Source organism: Lytechinus variegatus, chromosome 4 (genome assembly GCF_018143015.1).
Source record: "Lytechinus variegatus isolate NC3 chromosome 4, Lvar_3.0, whole genome shotgun sequence".
Classification (NCBI taxonomy): Eukaryota; Metazoa; Echinodermata; class Echinoidea; order Temnopleuroida; family Toxopneustidae; genus Lytechinus; species Lytechinus variegatus.
In genome coordinates this window covers 36,034,347-36,051,686 of record NC_054743.1, presented here as the reverse complement: position 1 = coordinate 36,051,686, position 17,340 = coordinate 36,034,347, and the positions used below count along the sequence as shown (strand labels likewise).

General features: G+C 35.1%; 1 protein-coding gene and 1 long non-coding RNA gene across 2 annotated transcripts in view; one reads left to right on the top strand and one right to left on the bottom strand.

Moving 5' to 3' along the window:
- Positions 1-3,100: 3,100 nt before the first annotated feature.
- Positions 3,101-5,375, bottom strand: LOC121413946. The gene is made up of 2 exons (XR_005969787.1): positions 3,975-5,375; positions 3,101-3,504 (listed from the first exon to the last, which is right to left on the bottom strand). It is a non-coding gene; the product is annotated as an uncharacterized LOC121413946 (long non-coding RNA).
- An 850-nt stretch (positions 5,376-6,225) lies between these two features.
- Positions 6,226-17,340, top strand: part of LOC121413945 (polyphosphoinositide phosphatase-like) — a 38,630-nt gene continuing 27,515 nt past the window's right edge. Inside the window, exons 1-8 of the mRNA XM_041606963.1 lie at positions 6,226-6,357; positions 11,924-12,035; positions 12,512-12,610; positions 12,831-12,972; positions 13,643-13,697; positions 14,246-14,347; positions 15,873-15,923; positions 16,802-16,860. Of these exons, the coding sequence (XP_041462897.1) occupies positions 11,976-12,035; positions 12,512-12,610; positions 12,831-12,972; positions 13,643-13,697; positions 14,246-14,347; positions 15,873-15,923; positions 16,802-16,860 (568 nt within the window). The 5' untranslated portion in view covers positions 6,226-6,357; positions 11,924-11,975. The remainder of the gene's footprint in view (positions 6,358-11,923; positions 12,036-12,511; positions 12,611-12,830; positions 12,973-13,642; positions 13,698-14,245; positions 14,348-15,872; positions 15,924-16,801; positions 16,861-17,340) is intronic.

Below are 17,340 nucleotides of genomic sequence, written 5' to 3'. Positions count from 1 at the left end.
ATGCTGTCATGCCTTTTATACTGCACGCAACTAGGCATTTAAGTGCGACTCTAAGTCATACTTAAATCTTTGTGAAACAGCCCCCTGATACATGTATGTTCATGTACAAGATTGAAAGAGAAATCTTGTCTATTCAAAGACTTTAAAATACACATACTACCTAATTCAGATTTTAAAAAAAAGTCTTCATGCAATATTGTTAAATCAATGAAGGTGCTGCAATTCAAATACAGGTAACACGAAGGGTAAGTCGTCCAATTGATATCAGGTTTTGAAAAAGAGAAAATGGAAACAAAAATAAAGAAAGAGTACCCATGGATTTTTTGACAAAAAAATATAGGGTTTTAATTTGTGATGTCACATGTGACGAAGTCCTTGTACAGTATATTGTGTCATTCATATGACATACATGTACACATGTATATGATCTCATTAGATTATTGCATTAGTTATATTTTCAGATGTAATCCTATAGAAAATTTGACTTGATAAAGTCATATTCCCTAACGTTTGGGAAAGATGCTGGCAAGTGTGTTGGATCAAAACATATAACTCTTACCCAGGATTTTTTTCAGATATTCTTGATCATTTTCACTGATATTTCTGCTCAATGATGATGACGAGGAGGAGAAGGGTGATGCTGTGATGATGATGATGACAGACCAAAGCTTTTATATTGCACCATACTTCTGATAAAAAAAATCATAGGGATGTTGGAAATGAAATGTGGTACACTTTCCTGGAATGTATTGCAGCTTTCCCCTTGTAGGTGGCTAACAGGTTCTGATTATTAAGGTGCAATAAATTATTTGGACAGCCATGTACACTCTGTATATATATTATAGCAAGCACACCAATGCATGCTGTAAAATGGCAATTTTTTTTTGTGAAGTAGGTATGAAATGTTATTGATCGACATGTTGTAAATTTTAGTGATCTTTCATACTTATTTTTATGTATGTGTGTGTTTTTACTATGAAATGTGATGAATTTGTAATATATATTGCTTGTTTGAAATGTTGACAATACTGTGCAGTACTTTGACAAGAAGGAATATACCCCTTAAAATGCATAATTTGACATAGATATGAAATGATGTCTGTTTAATATCATATTTCAATACATATTTTATGTCTTTAAATGATAGGAGATGGTTTGATTGTATATTTATATCATATAGTTAAATTTGCAAAATTTCAAAGGTTGACATGTACAGTAAGCTTGGATAATTGTCCTTCCATTCAAATGTAAAAAATAAAAAATCAGACCTGTTTTCAGACATTGGCCCTGTCGTACAATGTGGGCACACCATGGTCTACTAGTGGTTCTGACTCGTGCCCTACAGAGGGTCATAGGTTCGAATCCTAGCCATGGCGTGTTTTCCTTCAGCAAGAATTTATCCACAATGTGCTGCACTCAACCCAGGTGAGGTGAATGGGACCCGGCAGGATTATTTCCTTGCATGCACTGAGTGCCGGTGATGGTAGCTCGAGCGAAAGCCGGGGTAATAATAGCAGTGCATTGTATCCTCAGGCAAAAGCATTTTATAAATCCAGCTTCTTCATGTATGATTATTATTATAACAATGAATACATTTTGTATGATTATGGTAAGTAACATGGACATCATGATTTTTATTGGATGTTGCAGAGGCATTTTGCCATGGAAGCTACCACCTAAACCTGGTGTGAATCCAGGATTTCTTTGAAGGGGGTGCTATTTGTCCCAAATATTTGACAATTCCCCTCTCCCCCCCCCCTCCAAAATAAAAAAGGTAGTCACCTAAAGATTAAGGGCATTTAGTCTACAGAAAAATTTGACAAGTGAAAGAGAGAGAGAGAAAAAAATAGTTATTTTTTGCAGGGGGCACCTGTATTCTCCGCCTCCCCTCCCCCTTCCTGTTAACCAAATTCAGAACTGCAGCTTAAGTGACTTTCACATTGGCTTTCCTTGCATTCCCCATTGTCTGCATTGTGAGGATAAGTGAAGGGAAGACGAGTCCTTAATTCCACCGGGGGGGGGGGGCACTCAAATTATTTTTTGATGTGGGGTGTGCCTCTCGAAACTCTGAAATGGGGGTTTAAGGAACTGACTGAAAAGGTAAAATACGGGGTCTTGGGAACTAAAAACCGAGCGGTGTGAAAAATGGTCTACGGAACAGGATCGCGGCAATGCAAATACGTTACACCATAGCACTGTGCATGCTCTAGCCATGCATAGAGCAGCTACTAGTAATTATGTAAGGAGTCGCGAAGCCATACAAGCATCTCGCATTGCTCTGCTTGTGCTGGACAATTTCTGTCGAGCTGGGAAACCTAGATGTTTTGTAACAGGGGTCTTGCGAGAGGGGCTGGGTGGCATCCGAACTGAACTTTTGTCATTCGGAGTATCTAGAGAATTAAAAATTACATCTGAAAAAGGGGGTCATCAAAGCGGCACATCCCTGTACCACCAATATAGGTGAGTGCCCCCCCCCCCCCCCCCGATTCCCCCGATCATTTGCATGTATTCTTCATGTACAAGACAAAGTTCAGTGCTGTGTTAAATAAAAATTATACTTGTGCAATCGTGATTGTTGTTGTGCTTTTTGATTATAGTTGTATGGCTCTGTCATGTTTTGTAATATTTTACATTTATTTCCAATTTGATTGATTTTATCATCAGTATTTTTTGTATTTCCTGTATTTACAGTATTATATTTGAAATCTAGCAGATTATATGTACAGAACAACCATGTTATAATTTTGTCACATTTTCATGGAAGTTCTTGTCACCCAGTTGTATGTATATCAGAACTTATTAAGAGGTCCCAGGTACCAGCCCCGGGCTGTATAAATAATGTCATTTAGTTTTAGATGCTTTAACCCATACAAAGTTGTGTACAATATGTCTTTCAATTATTGATGCTGAAACTTATATTGCACAATGCATGTGGAACTTTTGTGTGTTTCTACTTATTTTTTAGGACCAGTGATTAGCACCTGGCCCTGGAAATAAAGCTTGTTCTTTTACCAAGTACATTCCAGGCTATGTAATATCACTACTGGAAAGTCAACTTCTTGTAAATACCATCAAAGTTTCCAGATTTTTCGACATTTAGTTTACTGATTTTGAAAGACAACCAATTAGCGATACAAGTTAATGACCATAAATTTGAGCTATATATGTTAAATTTCATGACCATATTCTGAAATTGGGTTTATATAAATAAACTGTGGTCGATATATGGATAGCTTGATAGCTGCATGTTGGTGGCTCCAATCTCTAAGAATAGTTGGCACAATTCTAACAAGTTATGAAATAACTGAAATAGCATGGTAATGTAAACATAACACATTTGGTATAAACAAAGTTTTGATAGAATGGTTTTGGTTTTCACTAATTTAGAATACACTGAGGCCTTTGACAAGAATCATATTGTAAAGCCAGAGGTTAATGGTTTACAAACCCAGTAGGTTGGAAGAGAAGGAGGAATTATATCCTGGTGCAGTCTATCAAAGGTTTCTATAGGTGCCATGAGCCTAATTACATCAGGAGGGCTCAAGATATTCGTTCGACCCAACCCATTCAAATTTTTTTCAATTTGATGTTGCTGATTGACAAAACTGTATGAATATGATTCAAAATCTAACACTGATTCTAGAAATGGTAACTACTGAACTTCCTTCGACCAAATTGAGAAGATAAAAAAGTGACTTGGAACTATTTTTTTGACTGGCGGACTAATTAGGGCTATTTTACTGTTTGAGTCGATAAATTTGATCCATTCATAGTTATCTTCATAAATGGCAATTTATTTTTAAAATGAGCTGGCTACGCTACCCTTTCCTGGTCAGATATGGAATGCCAGATATATATCCTATCCAATGGTAGTAAACATTCCACCCTCTAATTTCACATTTATTTTTTATGAATTTTTCAAAAGTGCCATTTTAACACACAAGTCTATGGGGAATGTTTTACGTGCGTGGCACCTATTGACCTTTGAGGTACAAAAAGGCAGGGGTGACAAAAGGTGGACTATAACTTCAGGTAAATTTCAATGAAGGTTGTTTGACTGCCCTGAACATTGGAACAATAAAAGCACATCCTCTTTATAAACAGTGTTACAAACTTTAATTCATGGTCCAGTTATGTGTTGAATTTTGTGAATCAAGGTTACACAAGTATTCAGGTTGTATAGTGTCCTAGGCATTTGACAAATCTTTAAATCTGAATACTGTGTAGTGCCGTGCTGAAGTGCCAATATTAATCTAATAATTGTGCTGAAATTTCATGACTTACACTTTTGTTTGTGATGTTTTGGTCATTCAGTGCTATATTGAAATAATGATTAGTAAATTCTACTTCTCTCTTTCTGACCTGAATTATGTTGTGCTCTCACAATTTTTCTTCTTCAGTTTTTTGTGTAATCTTTAAGGTACAACAGGTTTTAAGTATTATTGGTCACAACTTCCATCTTACATGTTTAGTAGTTTTGCTTAATTATTTATAATCATGTTTATATTTTTTGTGTGAGTATAAGCCCAATCCCACCCCTACACAGAGAATCAGATGCATTGCATTTTTGCACACTGCATTTTTATTGATGATTACCCAACCTATTCCACCTGTTATTGATAACAATATGAGTTGGGGTGTTTATTGTCAAACACATGGTGCTGCGTAGTCATTTTATATTTTTTTTGGTGGGGGGGGGGGGTAACTTGTCAAAATAATTTGTAATCGAAACCTCATGGTGACTTTTTCACAAAAAGTTAGGTATGACTTGCTATACACGTACTTTAAAACCAATGCACACTTGGGCCCATTCGCATAAAAGGTTTTTTACCATTATGGTATTATTACTAGTATTATAGTATTTACTTTGCCATGCATTGGTACCTTGCATAATCATTACCATGGTGTATTATTGATAAGTATACGGGGCAGTCCACACATTTCCTGGACATTTTTATGATGCTGTCCTCAACCCCCCCCCCCCCCCCCCGACGAAGGCAAGTATACTGCCTTGTAATTGACCTTTTGCTGCATACACAAGTGGGACTCTATTCAAGTGTACTCTCTGTGGAATGGTCTGTGGAAGTTTTTTTTTTGGGGGGGATACAAGTTGTACCATGCCAACTGTCCCGCCCCCACAATTCTCTATTCCACCATGTATCCAATAACAATCCCTGCCTATAGCAAGACAACATGCCTGTAGCATGTATGATTAAATAATGTATTAAAATAATGGTTGTGCAATATATTCTTTGTATGATTTTATTATTTCAATACTTTGTACTCGGATGCCCAAATTGTTCTTTTTGTTTGTTTGTTATTTTTAATAAACCACGGATGTGAGATTTCATGATTTGCACATTTGATATAAAAACTTGAAATTCTGTGTTTGTCCTTTTGTTGTGTACGATCATGACTTATCATTGTATTAGAAAATTGGTGTCTTTGATATATTTTGTGCATGCCCAAAGAAAAGGAAAGAGACAGTGATGTGAAATTATGTCATATGCATGATACTCTTCATTTCCTTTTTTTTTTGGGGGGGGTCCATTGGGTCTATATTAATGTCTTTATTGGGGTGATATGTAACAAAATAAATTGCTCTATACAATTTTGATTATTCAAATAAAAAATGTAGGCCTAAATGATTTGATAGATAAGTTGATGTAAACACATTACCACGGGCTCTTAAAACAAGTTAAGAGTTTGAAAATTATTTTTTTGTAATGACACCCATCAGCCCTGAGGAAAAAAAATGTCCGCTCATTACAAAATATACAGAAAAAATGTTGATGTGTTGAGGATTGCCTGCTCTTTTGGATGGGGAATCTAAAAAATTTCATTTTTGAAAAAAGCAGCTCGAAACTTTTCTCTTTAAAAGTTTTCCCTTTCTTAACGTGATTATTTCACATTTGAAAGGCAATTGTCCATGAAATATTCCTGAAAATAAATAAAGAGTGGAAATCTAGAAATTGTCAGTTATCCCCCTTTGTCCTTTTGTTATTCTTTTGATTCTTCCTAAAGTACATGTAAAGGAAAGCAATCAAACTATCAAACAATCATTTGCCCATCTCAACTAACCCCTCCCCATCCACCATGTTCACATCTCAGCTACCCCCCCCCCCTGGCAATTAAGGGGAAAGACACTAGTAATAAGGAAAAACCGCAATAAACATTAAGCACAAAATGTTGACACGCTTGGCTTATCATAATTTTAGCACAAATCGGTGACTGTGGCTCTGCCCCTGTCTGGACCTCCAACTCCAAAGAAGCCAGAGCCAGCTAGAGCTACGGTACGGACGAAAGGCTTCATTTATTCATTCTAATATTTTGGATTTGAGGACCTGACTTTTATAGGTAGGCTGTGGAAATGAAATAATCTTGTTTTGGCAATTGAATCGGGTGGAGTCTTCTGCCGTACATTCTACCGAGTACCGGTAGTTCACCGGCGCCCTCCCGGGGCGTTCCCCGCTTGCTGCAGCGCTGAGTGTCGAGTGTTGACCGTAGGCGTCAATTGAGTTGAGTGAATGAAGATTTTGCATTTGACATGGTTGAAATTGATCTTAATGATGTTTGTACGTTGTCTCCATTCCACTGAGTGCTTGCCATGCTTGGCAAGACTTCCATAATTCCCCTCACTATAAATTTGAAAAAAGAATATTAACTTTACACACGATTCAGGGATTTTGATGAGAAAGGCTGCATTTTGTCAAGGCTGTCTGTCACTCTGTGAATAGACCACTCATTCAATGAACCAGGGGCCTGTTGCATGACGAGATGAGCGATACATAGGAACGTCCTAGGACCATTCTTCCGAGATAGGAAGATTGGCTACAAATCAGCGCTTTCTAGTTTCACGAAGGCAATTTTGTCTTTCAAGTCTGCGCCATCGTTTGATATCAATTGAACAGTATAGGAAAAATATGTAGTCTTCATCATATCACCTGAACATTTTTTTCGGAATGACGACTTTTCATAAAATCATGTTTCAATAAATGGAGATCAAATAATTTTTTTATGTATTACTGATTGTAGAATTGATGTGCATGGAGCTTACTTTATGAGGTAAAAAAAGAAAAAAAAATCAAAGATTCACAAACATAACTTGATAAAATCAAAATTTCATTATTTTCCTTATTTAGAACACAGTGCCCTTTAGTTTTAGAGACACCTTTCATTGATATTTTAACAAAAGAGACCCTAGGTAGGACATGTCTGGAGGTATCTTTCCAAGGACCATACGGCCAAAACGGCTTTGTGAAACAGTTGAGCGATATCTCGTTCTTACGTAGAACCATTCTTTGGAAGACCCTTTCATGCAACAGGCCCCTAGTTATGATATAACCTTGTTCTCAGTTACATCTCCATGTGTGGCAAAATAACTAGGGTGGCAATGTTTGGTGTCAGAATAAATGAGAAAATTTATTTGATTTTTTATTATTTCCTCACTGTAGAGGGCGTTTGAAAATATTTCCTAGGCCTAATTTGAATATGCAAATAACTAAGGGTTTGGTTCGATATTGTGCATGTAGGTCTGAAGGTTTACGTATCAAGCTCATACAGCGCAGTTGATTTTTTATCTGGCTAGGGACGGTTACATGTAGGTGTGAGAGTGACCCTATATCTTAGCAGTATGAGTGTTGTGGAATTGGTGACTTATCAGGGCCTTGATTTATGAATTCGGCTAGCAACATCTTTTCCTCAGGCAACACCTGGGGTGGTATTCTGAAAACGTTCTTATCTTTGTTCTTATCTTTTATCTTATCTCACTGAGATAAGAAGACGCTTAAATCATTGCAAATCGGTATTCTGAAAATCTTCTTAACGCGTTCTTATCTCTGTAAGGACTGCCCCCTTCTTATCTCCAACACGCCCATTTTTAAGATTTTACCAATCAAAATGCGCTTTATATTGGCAGTTTAACCAATAGAAGCGTTCCTTATGTGAAGAGAATATCATGGGCGCTGCGCGTTCACCGTTTCTGGCGCATTGCGCGAAATAGGCATTTTATACGCAATGACTGATTTTATTATTTCGAGACGTCCACGTGCAAAAAAAAGTAAGAAAAGTAAATAAAGCAGGTACGAATAAAGAACAAAATATGAAGAAAGAAAGTAAGTAGGTATGAAAGAAAGAAGACAGAAAAGGGTCAGAATGAAGCAGAAAAAAAAGATGAAAGGGACAAAGCAGAAAATAATGAAAAAATAAAGAGTAAACGAAAGAAAGCAAGCAAAAAGAATTCAAAAATAAAAAAGAAAGAAAATAGAATGAATAAAAGAGGGAAAAGGAAGAAAAAATAGAACAATTATCCATGATAAAGTGAAGGAACAAAAATGAAGAAAAAAAGAAATTAACTAAAAGGAATACACACAAAAATAGAAAAAGGTCAAACTAATATAAGATAAAATAAATTAACAAGGAACCGAAAAACAAAAAAAAAGTCTAAAAAAAACGAATGAAAGAAAGTTAGAAAGAAATAAAAAGAAAGAGAAAAAAGGGAATAAAAATGTAAAAAGTGAAGGAAGAGAGAAAAAAAAGAAAATTAAACAAAGAAATAAAGATGAGAGAAAAAAATGAAAGGAAATTTGACGCAAATATGAAGACTACAAAAAGATAAAGAAAGAAAGGTAAATTCATAGAAAAAAGAAATAAGGAAAGAAAGAAAAAAAAAGAAAGAAAGAAAGAAGGAAAGAAAGAAATAAAGAAAGAAAGAAAGAAAGAAAAAGAAAACGAAAGGGAAAATAAAAAGTTGGGAAAAAAAAAAAGAAAAAAAATCAATGGAAAGAATAAAGAAAAAGTTAATAGAAGAAAGACAGAGAGAAGAAAGAAAGTAAAAAAAAAGAGTAAATAAAGAACGAACGAAAAAAGAATGAGCAAAATAAAGAAAAAAAAGAAAGAAAGTAAAAAAAGACACAAAAGTGTCAGAAAGCAGAAATAAAAAAATAAGAAAAATTAAGAATTATTAAAGGGAAGGAAGAAAAAGGGGGAAAATGAAATGAATGATTAAAAAAGGAAAAGCATGTATAAAAACGAAAGGATGGAAGAAAAATAAGGAAGAAAAATAAAGATTACAACAAGTGAAGGAAGAAAGAAAGAAAAAAGAAAAAGAAAGGAAAGGAAGAGAAACGGGGGGAAAGCAGAAAAAAGACTCAGTAAAAAAAAAAAGGGATAAAACGAAAAGGGAAAATAAAAAAGGAAGAAAGATGAAGTATAAATGAAACAAAGCAAAAGAAAAAAAAAAGAAATTAAAAGATTCAAACAGAACAAAAGTAAAGATATAAATGAAGAATGAAAGAAAAGAAGAAAGACAGACAGATAGGAAGAAAGACAGACAGATAGAAAGGAAGAAAGACAGAAAGACAGACAGATAGAAAGGGAGAAAGACAGACAGATAGAAAGGAAGAAAGACAGACAGATAGAAGGAAGAAAGACAGACAGATAGAAAGGACAAAAGACAGACAGATAGAAAGGAAGAAAGACAGACAGATAGAAAGGAATAAAAAATGGAAAAGAAAGAAGGGATAGAAAAAAGAGACGGGCAAAATAAAGGGTGAATGAAATAAATGGTGGGAGGAATACTTGTGGGTACTTGTTACTACTAGAGGCCATCGATTTTGAGCAAGAAAAAACATGGACATCGTGAGATGTGATAACCCTCTAGCTATCTTAAATATTATCTTAAATATCGTGAAAGATAAGAAAGAAAAAAGATAAGAACGTTTTCAGAATACCACTTATCTACATTCTGTTCTTATCTTTTAGCACGCTTTGGTATTATATGCGCGAGTCGTAAATCTACGCGCTCAGCATTGGGTGGAGAGCAAGATAAGAACAAAGATAAGAACAAAAGATAAGAAAAAGATAAGAACGTTTTCAGAATACCAATTTAAGAAAGTGACGTAGATAAGAACAAAATTAAGATAAGAACGGTTTCAGAATACCGCCCCAGGTCGCTGAGTTTTTCTCCATTTCCGTCAAGCCCTATTTTCCTGCCATAAACATGATTTTACCTATATTACTGTGAGTAGGCCTACACTTTTGTTTCATAATCTAAGCACCAGAAATAATTGTAAACGATTATTTTGACAAAATGAAGATATTGCTAATTTGTGTAGAAAGAAGACATTGAACGTATTAATCTAACAAAATGAAATATTCCACTTTTATGCGAATTTTATGTACAAGTAAACAACCGTACGGAATGAGAGAAAATCATTATCAATGGTCGTGATAAATTAATTGACATAATTGATCCATCAACTAAATTGATTGTGTAATTTGAAGAGTGAGGTTTTCTTGAATTTATTATGTTTACCGTCACTAGAATTTATTATATGTTAGGTGCTAATAAAATGTTCCATATTGGTATACATGTATGTAAAATGTTTCAAGCTCAAATACCAGGTCAGTGAGTTATTCAGAGATTTAAAACGTCTCTTTAGTAAAGGATTGAAGTATTTAACTTGTTTTTGTTTCAGTGAATAAATTAGGACTCTACTCTGACAGTAATTGGTGATTTTTTAAGCCTTGATTTAATTCATGGTTTTTAACAGGGCTGTGTTAGGATGTAACAGCCTCTTGTATGCAAAGAAAGTGTCCCAGAATTAATTACAAACAGACACTTTAGTAAATGATGGTTTGTTAATTTAATATTAGCTGAAAGTCTTGGGAACAAATCCACGGAATGTTATCTGACCGACCACCATAATACTCGGTAGAACTTCGGAAAATTTTTGGATTCTTCGCGCTGTTTGATCATTCGTCGAGAAAGCTATACGTCACTTCCTGCGAGGACACCTTGATACATGTATAATGATGTAGCTACACCATGAGGGGACTTCGTTGATCGATCGATTTGATTCGAACTGCTGAACATTGTCATTAATAAACTTTAATTCATCCAACATAATAATCAAATAAAAGGCCTTTGCGATTTCTTCGAGTTGAAATAAGAGTTGAACTCAGATAGATAGATCTTTTCTGGGACAATTCATTTATTTGTTCATAAGTTTATGATTATAATCCATATGTATTTGATATATTTATTTTCTTTGAATGAACAGTTATTTGTTGCGATAGATGCGGCAACACTTCTTAATTTCTATTTGAATTAAATGGTTGATTAATTTTAAACAGGATTCATCTGACTATTTTGTTCTATTGAATTCCATAACATTTGGCTTATTTTCCCTTTTTCGATGGGACAACTGCTTGATTTTCTTACACTATTGATAATCATTACAGCTATTCATCTTATAACTTGGCTCTCATGTAAATGTAATTCTTTGAATTATTTTTCTTAATTAAAAATAGAGGTTGAAAAATGAAAATTTTCTTGCCATATTACTTTCCACCAATAGAGGGCGTACACAAAAATATGCCCAAAATTCAAGTTTTTGAGCGCTCTGGTAAATACAACAATTATTCCCCAAGTTACTAATGAAAATAAATTGTAACTATGGAAATTAGTAATGTTGGTCACAAAAGTGATATTTTAATGATTTTTAAAGTGTGTGCTATGTACAGCATTGGCATACCATAGTCCTACCTGTAGTTTCCCCGTAGGCAGGATAGTTGCAGTGAACCAGTGGAAAAGACCAAAAGCTTCAGTCTCTGTATTTTGGTTCCGCTGAACTACATGTACGTGTACGTTGGCTCCACTCACCATTATAGTGAAATGTCAGAAATTGTTAAGGAAATCTCCAGAAACAACAGTTATTCCTGTCTATCACTTGAAATGCCTGAAATTCTATATTTTCCCAAAATTTTGAGTCATCATTGTGTGTCTTCTTTTATTAGAATTGCGCAGACAAGAGGTACATGTACTGTGCATAATTTGGGTACCTTACCATACATGTATGCACATGGAATATGGTTCATCGATAAACGTTAAACACAATCATTTTCTTTTGTTTACATTCAGAATTTTGGGATATGAACTAAATATTGAAGCAAGAAAAGTTCTTGGACTGAGCATGGAGACAGATTTCTTTATCAGCAACATCCAGAAGATTGTTCTCTATGAAACCAAAGCTGTAAGTATTTTGTCCACTCTCTGCAGTGGAGTAAAGACACCTAAGCAATGAACTAGATGGCTGTACCTATGCAGAATACAGAGATATCATAAAATTCGGGCAGATAAACCAAGCAAAAACAATTGAGAAATCCTGTTCGGTAATCTTATTTCCAAAGACCTATTCTGTCGAGTTAAATTATATTTAAGGAAATCAACAGCCGTTGCTGGTTATGAGTAGCTACATGTGGCATCTGCTTGAGGGTATTTAATTGGTCAAAGTAAGTTGTCTAAATGAAAGCATTCTCTCAACACTAGTGGCGATTTCTATCCCACATGAGTTTTAGAGGCTGCGGGTCATATATTAGACACCGATAAATGTCTTATACTTTCACATATACATGTATGAGTTTTGTTACCTGCTGAATATTTTCTTTGAATTCACCACATGGTTAAAATCACATATGTAAACGTCTTCATAACGTAATTTTTTTCCAGCGTTTTTACGTCATAGGCTCAAACAATGCTGAAACAGAATTCAGAGTTTTGAAGATTGATCGAACAGAAGCTAGAGAACTACTTCTTACAGATGATAAGGTGAGATATTTTAGATTCAAGGGCCAATATTTGGAAATTTAATTGACTTTAGACCCGATTATACCGGAGCCAGCGGGGGGGGGGTAAATTAAGCCCCCGAAGTGCTCAAAATAGCCTTGAAAACTATTTTTTTTAAAGGTAGCCCTATTGCAATGTTTAATGTACTTGTAGATCTGCAAATTGAATTGAATCTTGACTCCTTGTTTGTATTACTTTTTAGATCGCCTACACTCTCCCTCAAATCAAAGACCTCCTACAGACGTTGCGCCATGGCAACAGAGGAAGCTCTACTGCCCCCTCCTCTTCTTCATCCAATCCCATGGCCGGATGGTCAAGGAATGTCTCCGCCTTTGGGATAGCAGGTGAGATGACCGAATGGAATTTTTAGATATCCTATTTCACTTTTATATAGTGTTTGATATTTCAGGATGTTGTCTGTAAACTTTACACATAAATTATTACCCCAATCATCAGATCCTGGCTTGGCTGCGTATGCACATGACATCCACTTTCTCTTTTCCCCCGGGAACATCACAACAAGAGCTTTCAAACTTATATGTGCTTGGCATACTACACTTGGCTTTCACATCCTACCTCGGGGCCGTATCATAAAGCTGTTTGTAAGTTAAGAACGACTGGTGATCCTTTCTTGTGGTAAATGGTATACACAAAACGTTCATTGGCGAGGGTTTAAACAGTTTTTCTTAAAATCCTGACTTACGAACAGCTTTATGAAACAACCACTGGGTGTCCACTTAAGACACGGGTGGAGAGTGGCAAGGGGTAGATTGACCCACAGTCAAAAGATACTGGCCGCTGGGACATGCAAACAACAATAAGTTTAAAAAACAAACAATATTTTTGCAAAACAAAGTTCTAGGCTGCTGAAATTCCTCTCAGCCCCCCCCCCCCTCATTACCACTTAATGTGTTATTACATCACAACTTATTGTAGGTTGAAAATAAGATATTGGAACACGTTGGTTAGGAGATCCATGTTTCCTTTTACATTTTTCTCTACATCTTTTATCAGGTTTTGTCAAGTTCCTAGAGGGGTATTACATCATCCTTATTACTAAAAGAAAAAAGTAAGTTCATGTATAAAAAAAATACCAATAAATTCTTTTAAATTAAACTACTACTACATGTAAATTTACTACTTCTTATCAACTGCTACTACCTCTACTACATGTACAAGAAGTACTTCTCTTATTATATCTATTATTTTGATTATTATTATTATTATGTCACGTTCAAAAACTTCTACCACTTGTACCAGTACCGTACACAGACATCATATGGGCAAGATTTGTGTTTTTTTAGACATTTTTTTCCAGCTTGGTAGCTTTGCTCTCTCTCACTTATCTCAGAGGCATTTTATGCAGTTTTAGGATGTAAAGAAAGTAAAACTTGTGAATATTCGCAATATAAAAAAGAAGGCTTCCTGAAAAAAGTGTGAGGGGAGGTTTCTGAGACTACTTGCCACAGAGGTAATAGGTCACTACTCCCTGTATGAGAATTTTTGCGAAATATGCATCGGCTTCCATGTCCTATGGATGCAAAATATGTCTTGTTTTTCTTGTTCAATACTGCCTAAATTTCACCTTGATTTTGTTCTGTATTCCATCTCCTGCAGAGCCGCTATTATTGGAGGTCATACCATCTACAAGATTGAGGATACGACTATGGTGCACATCCCTCACGATAACTACCGCAAGCAACACCCTGATGAAGCAAGGTTTGTACACCTTATGAGGGCTTTTAAGTTTGGTGTTGACTTGATGTTAGTGTTCGGCTGATTTTCACATGAACGCAACACCAAATTAGAAATTAGACTGTCCTTTGGATATGTTTCACGTGGTGTTGAGCTGTTGATGATGTGATTTTGACCTATGTTGTTAATTCATGAAGGCAATCTACATGTACATGTAAACTCTACTTCCAACACAAACACCTATATCAAACTTGAAATCACCTGATGTTCGTGGTTACATCTTCAGAGATTGGGTGTCAGCAGACGGTTTAGTGTGATCTAATAATAGATGGATGGATGGATTATTGATAGATCATTGATATAGGAATGGACAGATGAATGGATGAATCAAAGAAAAGGAAGCAACAGATGGATGGAGGGATAGATCGATGGATAGATGGATGGATGGGTGGAAGAATGAATTAATAGTTGCCATCAACAAATACTTACTTAAAATGCATCTACATATACATGTATCTTTGAAGCTCTGTCAATTATTATTTCTTTTGGTCTAGTCCTGCATGTTTTTAGTCAATAGACACAAATGTGCATTTTTATTTTCATTCCAAAGCAATGTCTCTTGAGCGTTGTGGCCCAGTGGATAAGTCTTCTGACTTTGAAACAGAGGGTCGTGGGTTTGAATCCCAGCCATGGCGTAATTTCCTTCAGCAAGAAATTTATCCACACTGTGCTGCACTCGACCCAGGTGAGGTGAATGGGTACCCGGCAGGATTAATTCCTTGAATGCATGAGCGCTGAGAGGCAGCTCAAGCTAAAGCTGGGGTAATAATAATAATAACAACGCGCCTCGGAATAGAACATTTCTAGATAGATGGCGCTATATAAATGCCTATTATTATTATTATTATTATTATTACCTACAGCAATGTTAAACCTGTGGGATGTCAATTTCTTTCCCCCTTTTAACTGTTTCACTTCATCCTTGCATTCTCGAACTTGGTGCTCTCTTTAAACAAGCTGTGAGAATTAATCATTTATTTATCTGTCTATTTATCTATCTATCAATCAATCAATCTATCTATCTAATTTGTATTTGTGAGAATCGTGGGAAGTATTGTCAGTTTCAGAATTGCTTTCTACCACAGCCCTGTCTGCACAGCATACAATATGTTATAATTAATATAATTGAATCAGTAATATTTACATAATGATAGCACGATTACATATTCGCATATATACATATATCTATATGGAACCCAAAATAATTGAAAAAAAAATACCAAACAAAAATATCCATTAAAATCTAAACAATAAATCAATTGGTTTTAAAATAAACAAAGCCCTCAAAACAAACCCCAAAAACGATTTTGAAAAAAAAAGTAAAAAGAAAAATCATATGAAGTTCTTCCTTATCCATTAAAGAAAATGAATATCCAACTATCACACATTTTTGTTAATCCAGGCGTTAAAGTGACTATTTTCCTTCAAATTATTAACTTAATGAATTTATTGAATTGTATTTGTTTTCCTGCTTAATAAAATGCATTAGGTATCTCAAGATGTTTCAAAATGTGGATCTATCAAGCAATTTCTACTTCAGGTAGGTACCTATTAGTTTTCTTGTGAACTGTTACAATCAAATAGAATATTTACCCATTTCCTGTGTTCTGTACGAGTTTGTCTGTAGCAATACATGTACTTATGAAATTCAGTAATTTTCATAATTAAAAAAAAAAAACTTTCAGACTTTGTTCAACTCTTGGCTTCCATGTTTCTCAGGATAGGTCGTAAACTACTTGCAGTTTTTCGGCCCAAGTCTGGTTAATATTGATGTTTAAGATTCTGATGGCATTATATCATTTAGATATCAGTTCTGAAAACTGGATGTCAGAATGAAAAACTTTAAAATGAACCATAAAGAAATTATGGATGTTCCCACAAAGGGTGTTACAGGTCTTTTTATTTTTTTTTCAATTAAAATTGTTTATTAAAATACTTTCTTGACAGCAATAGCCAAATTGCAAAAGTTTACATTTCGAACAATAAACAACAATAACAAGAAAAAATAACTTTGTGTGGCAAATACATTTAAATTTACTGATAGACTTATATGTGTAACAAAGTATTTTCAAAATAAAGTCTGCTTATGATGTAGCAATCGCATAACATTTTCCAATTTCTTTTGTCTGAAATCATCAGGATCTACGTCATTTTCTGCTTAATGAGGCTGACGTAATAACCAGATAGCACTTGTGATCTTACGTTGAAAGTACAGATTGCAATCTCCGTCTGTAACAAATAAACCTGCATGAAATGTTTGCATTCATGTAGCTGCAAGACATTATAGAAACTGATAATTTCACCCAAATCTACGTAATATTTGACTCAGACAAACCATCATCTGAATAGAATTGACTTGACTATGAATTTGTGTTTACACGTACATGTAGTCTTATTTCCTATTTTTGTTACGTGCAGCTACAGCTACGACCTGACACATTCCTTGCAACACAATCTCAGTGCTTACCAGAATAAAGGTAAGTATGAAGACAGATCGCAAAAAAGATCACAGAGGGGGATGCTGGTGCACCTTTGTTGAGACTGTCAGTGAAGGAGTGAGTCCTACTAGGTATTCACCTACTCCATCATGGTGGAGAATGGCTAAATTAATTCGATATTCTACCATACAAGGCAACTATATTGAAAACAAATCTAGAGGGCACATAAAAATGGAGTTTGATTAAAAGAGAAATTGCCATAGGCAGGCCGTCATGACCTACATTTTGCATAATGCGGTCTAAGAATTTAATTGTACTCTCATGGTCATTCAACCTATGGGAGGCTGATTATAAGTAAAGACTTCAAATGTATCTCCTAACTATCACTCTAGTTCAGTTCTGTATATTGTTGTATATCATGGGTGAATTAGAGAATCCATGAATGGTACCCATTCAGACCAAGCCCAAATTTGCCTGGAATCATAATTTTTCAACCTTTTGGACGTCTACTTTAATATA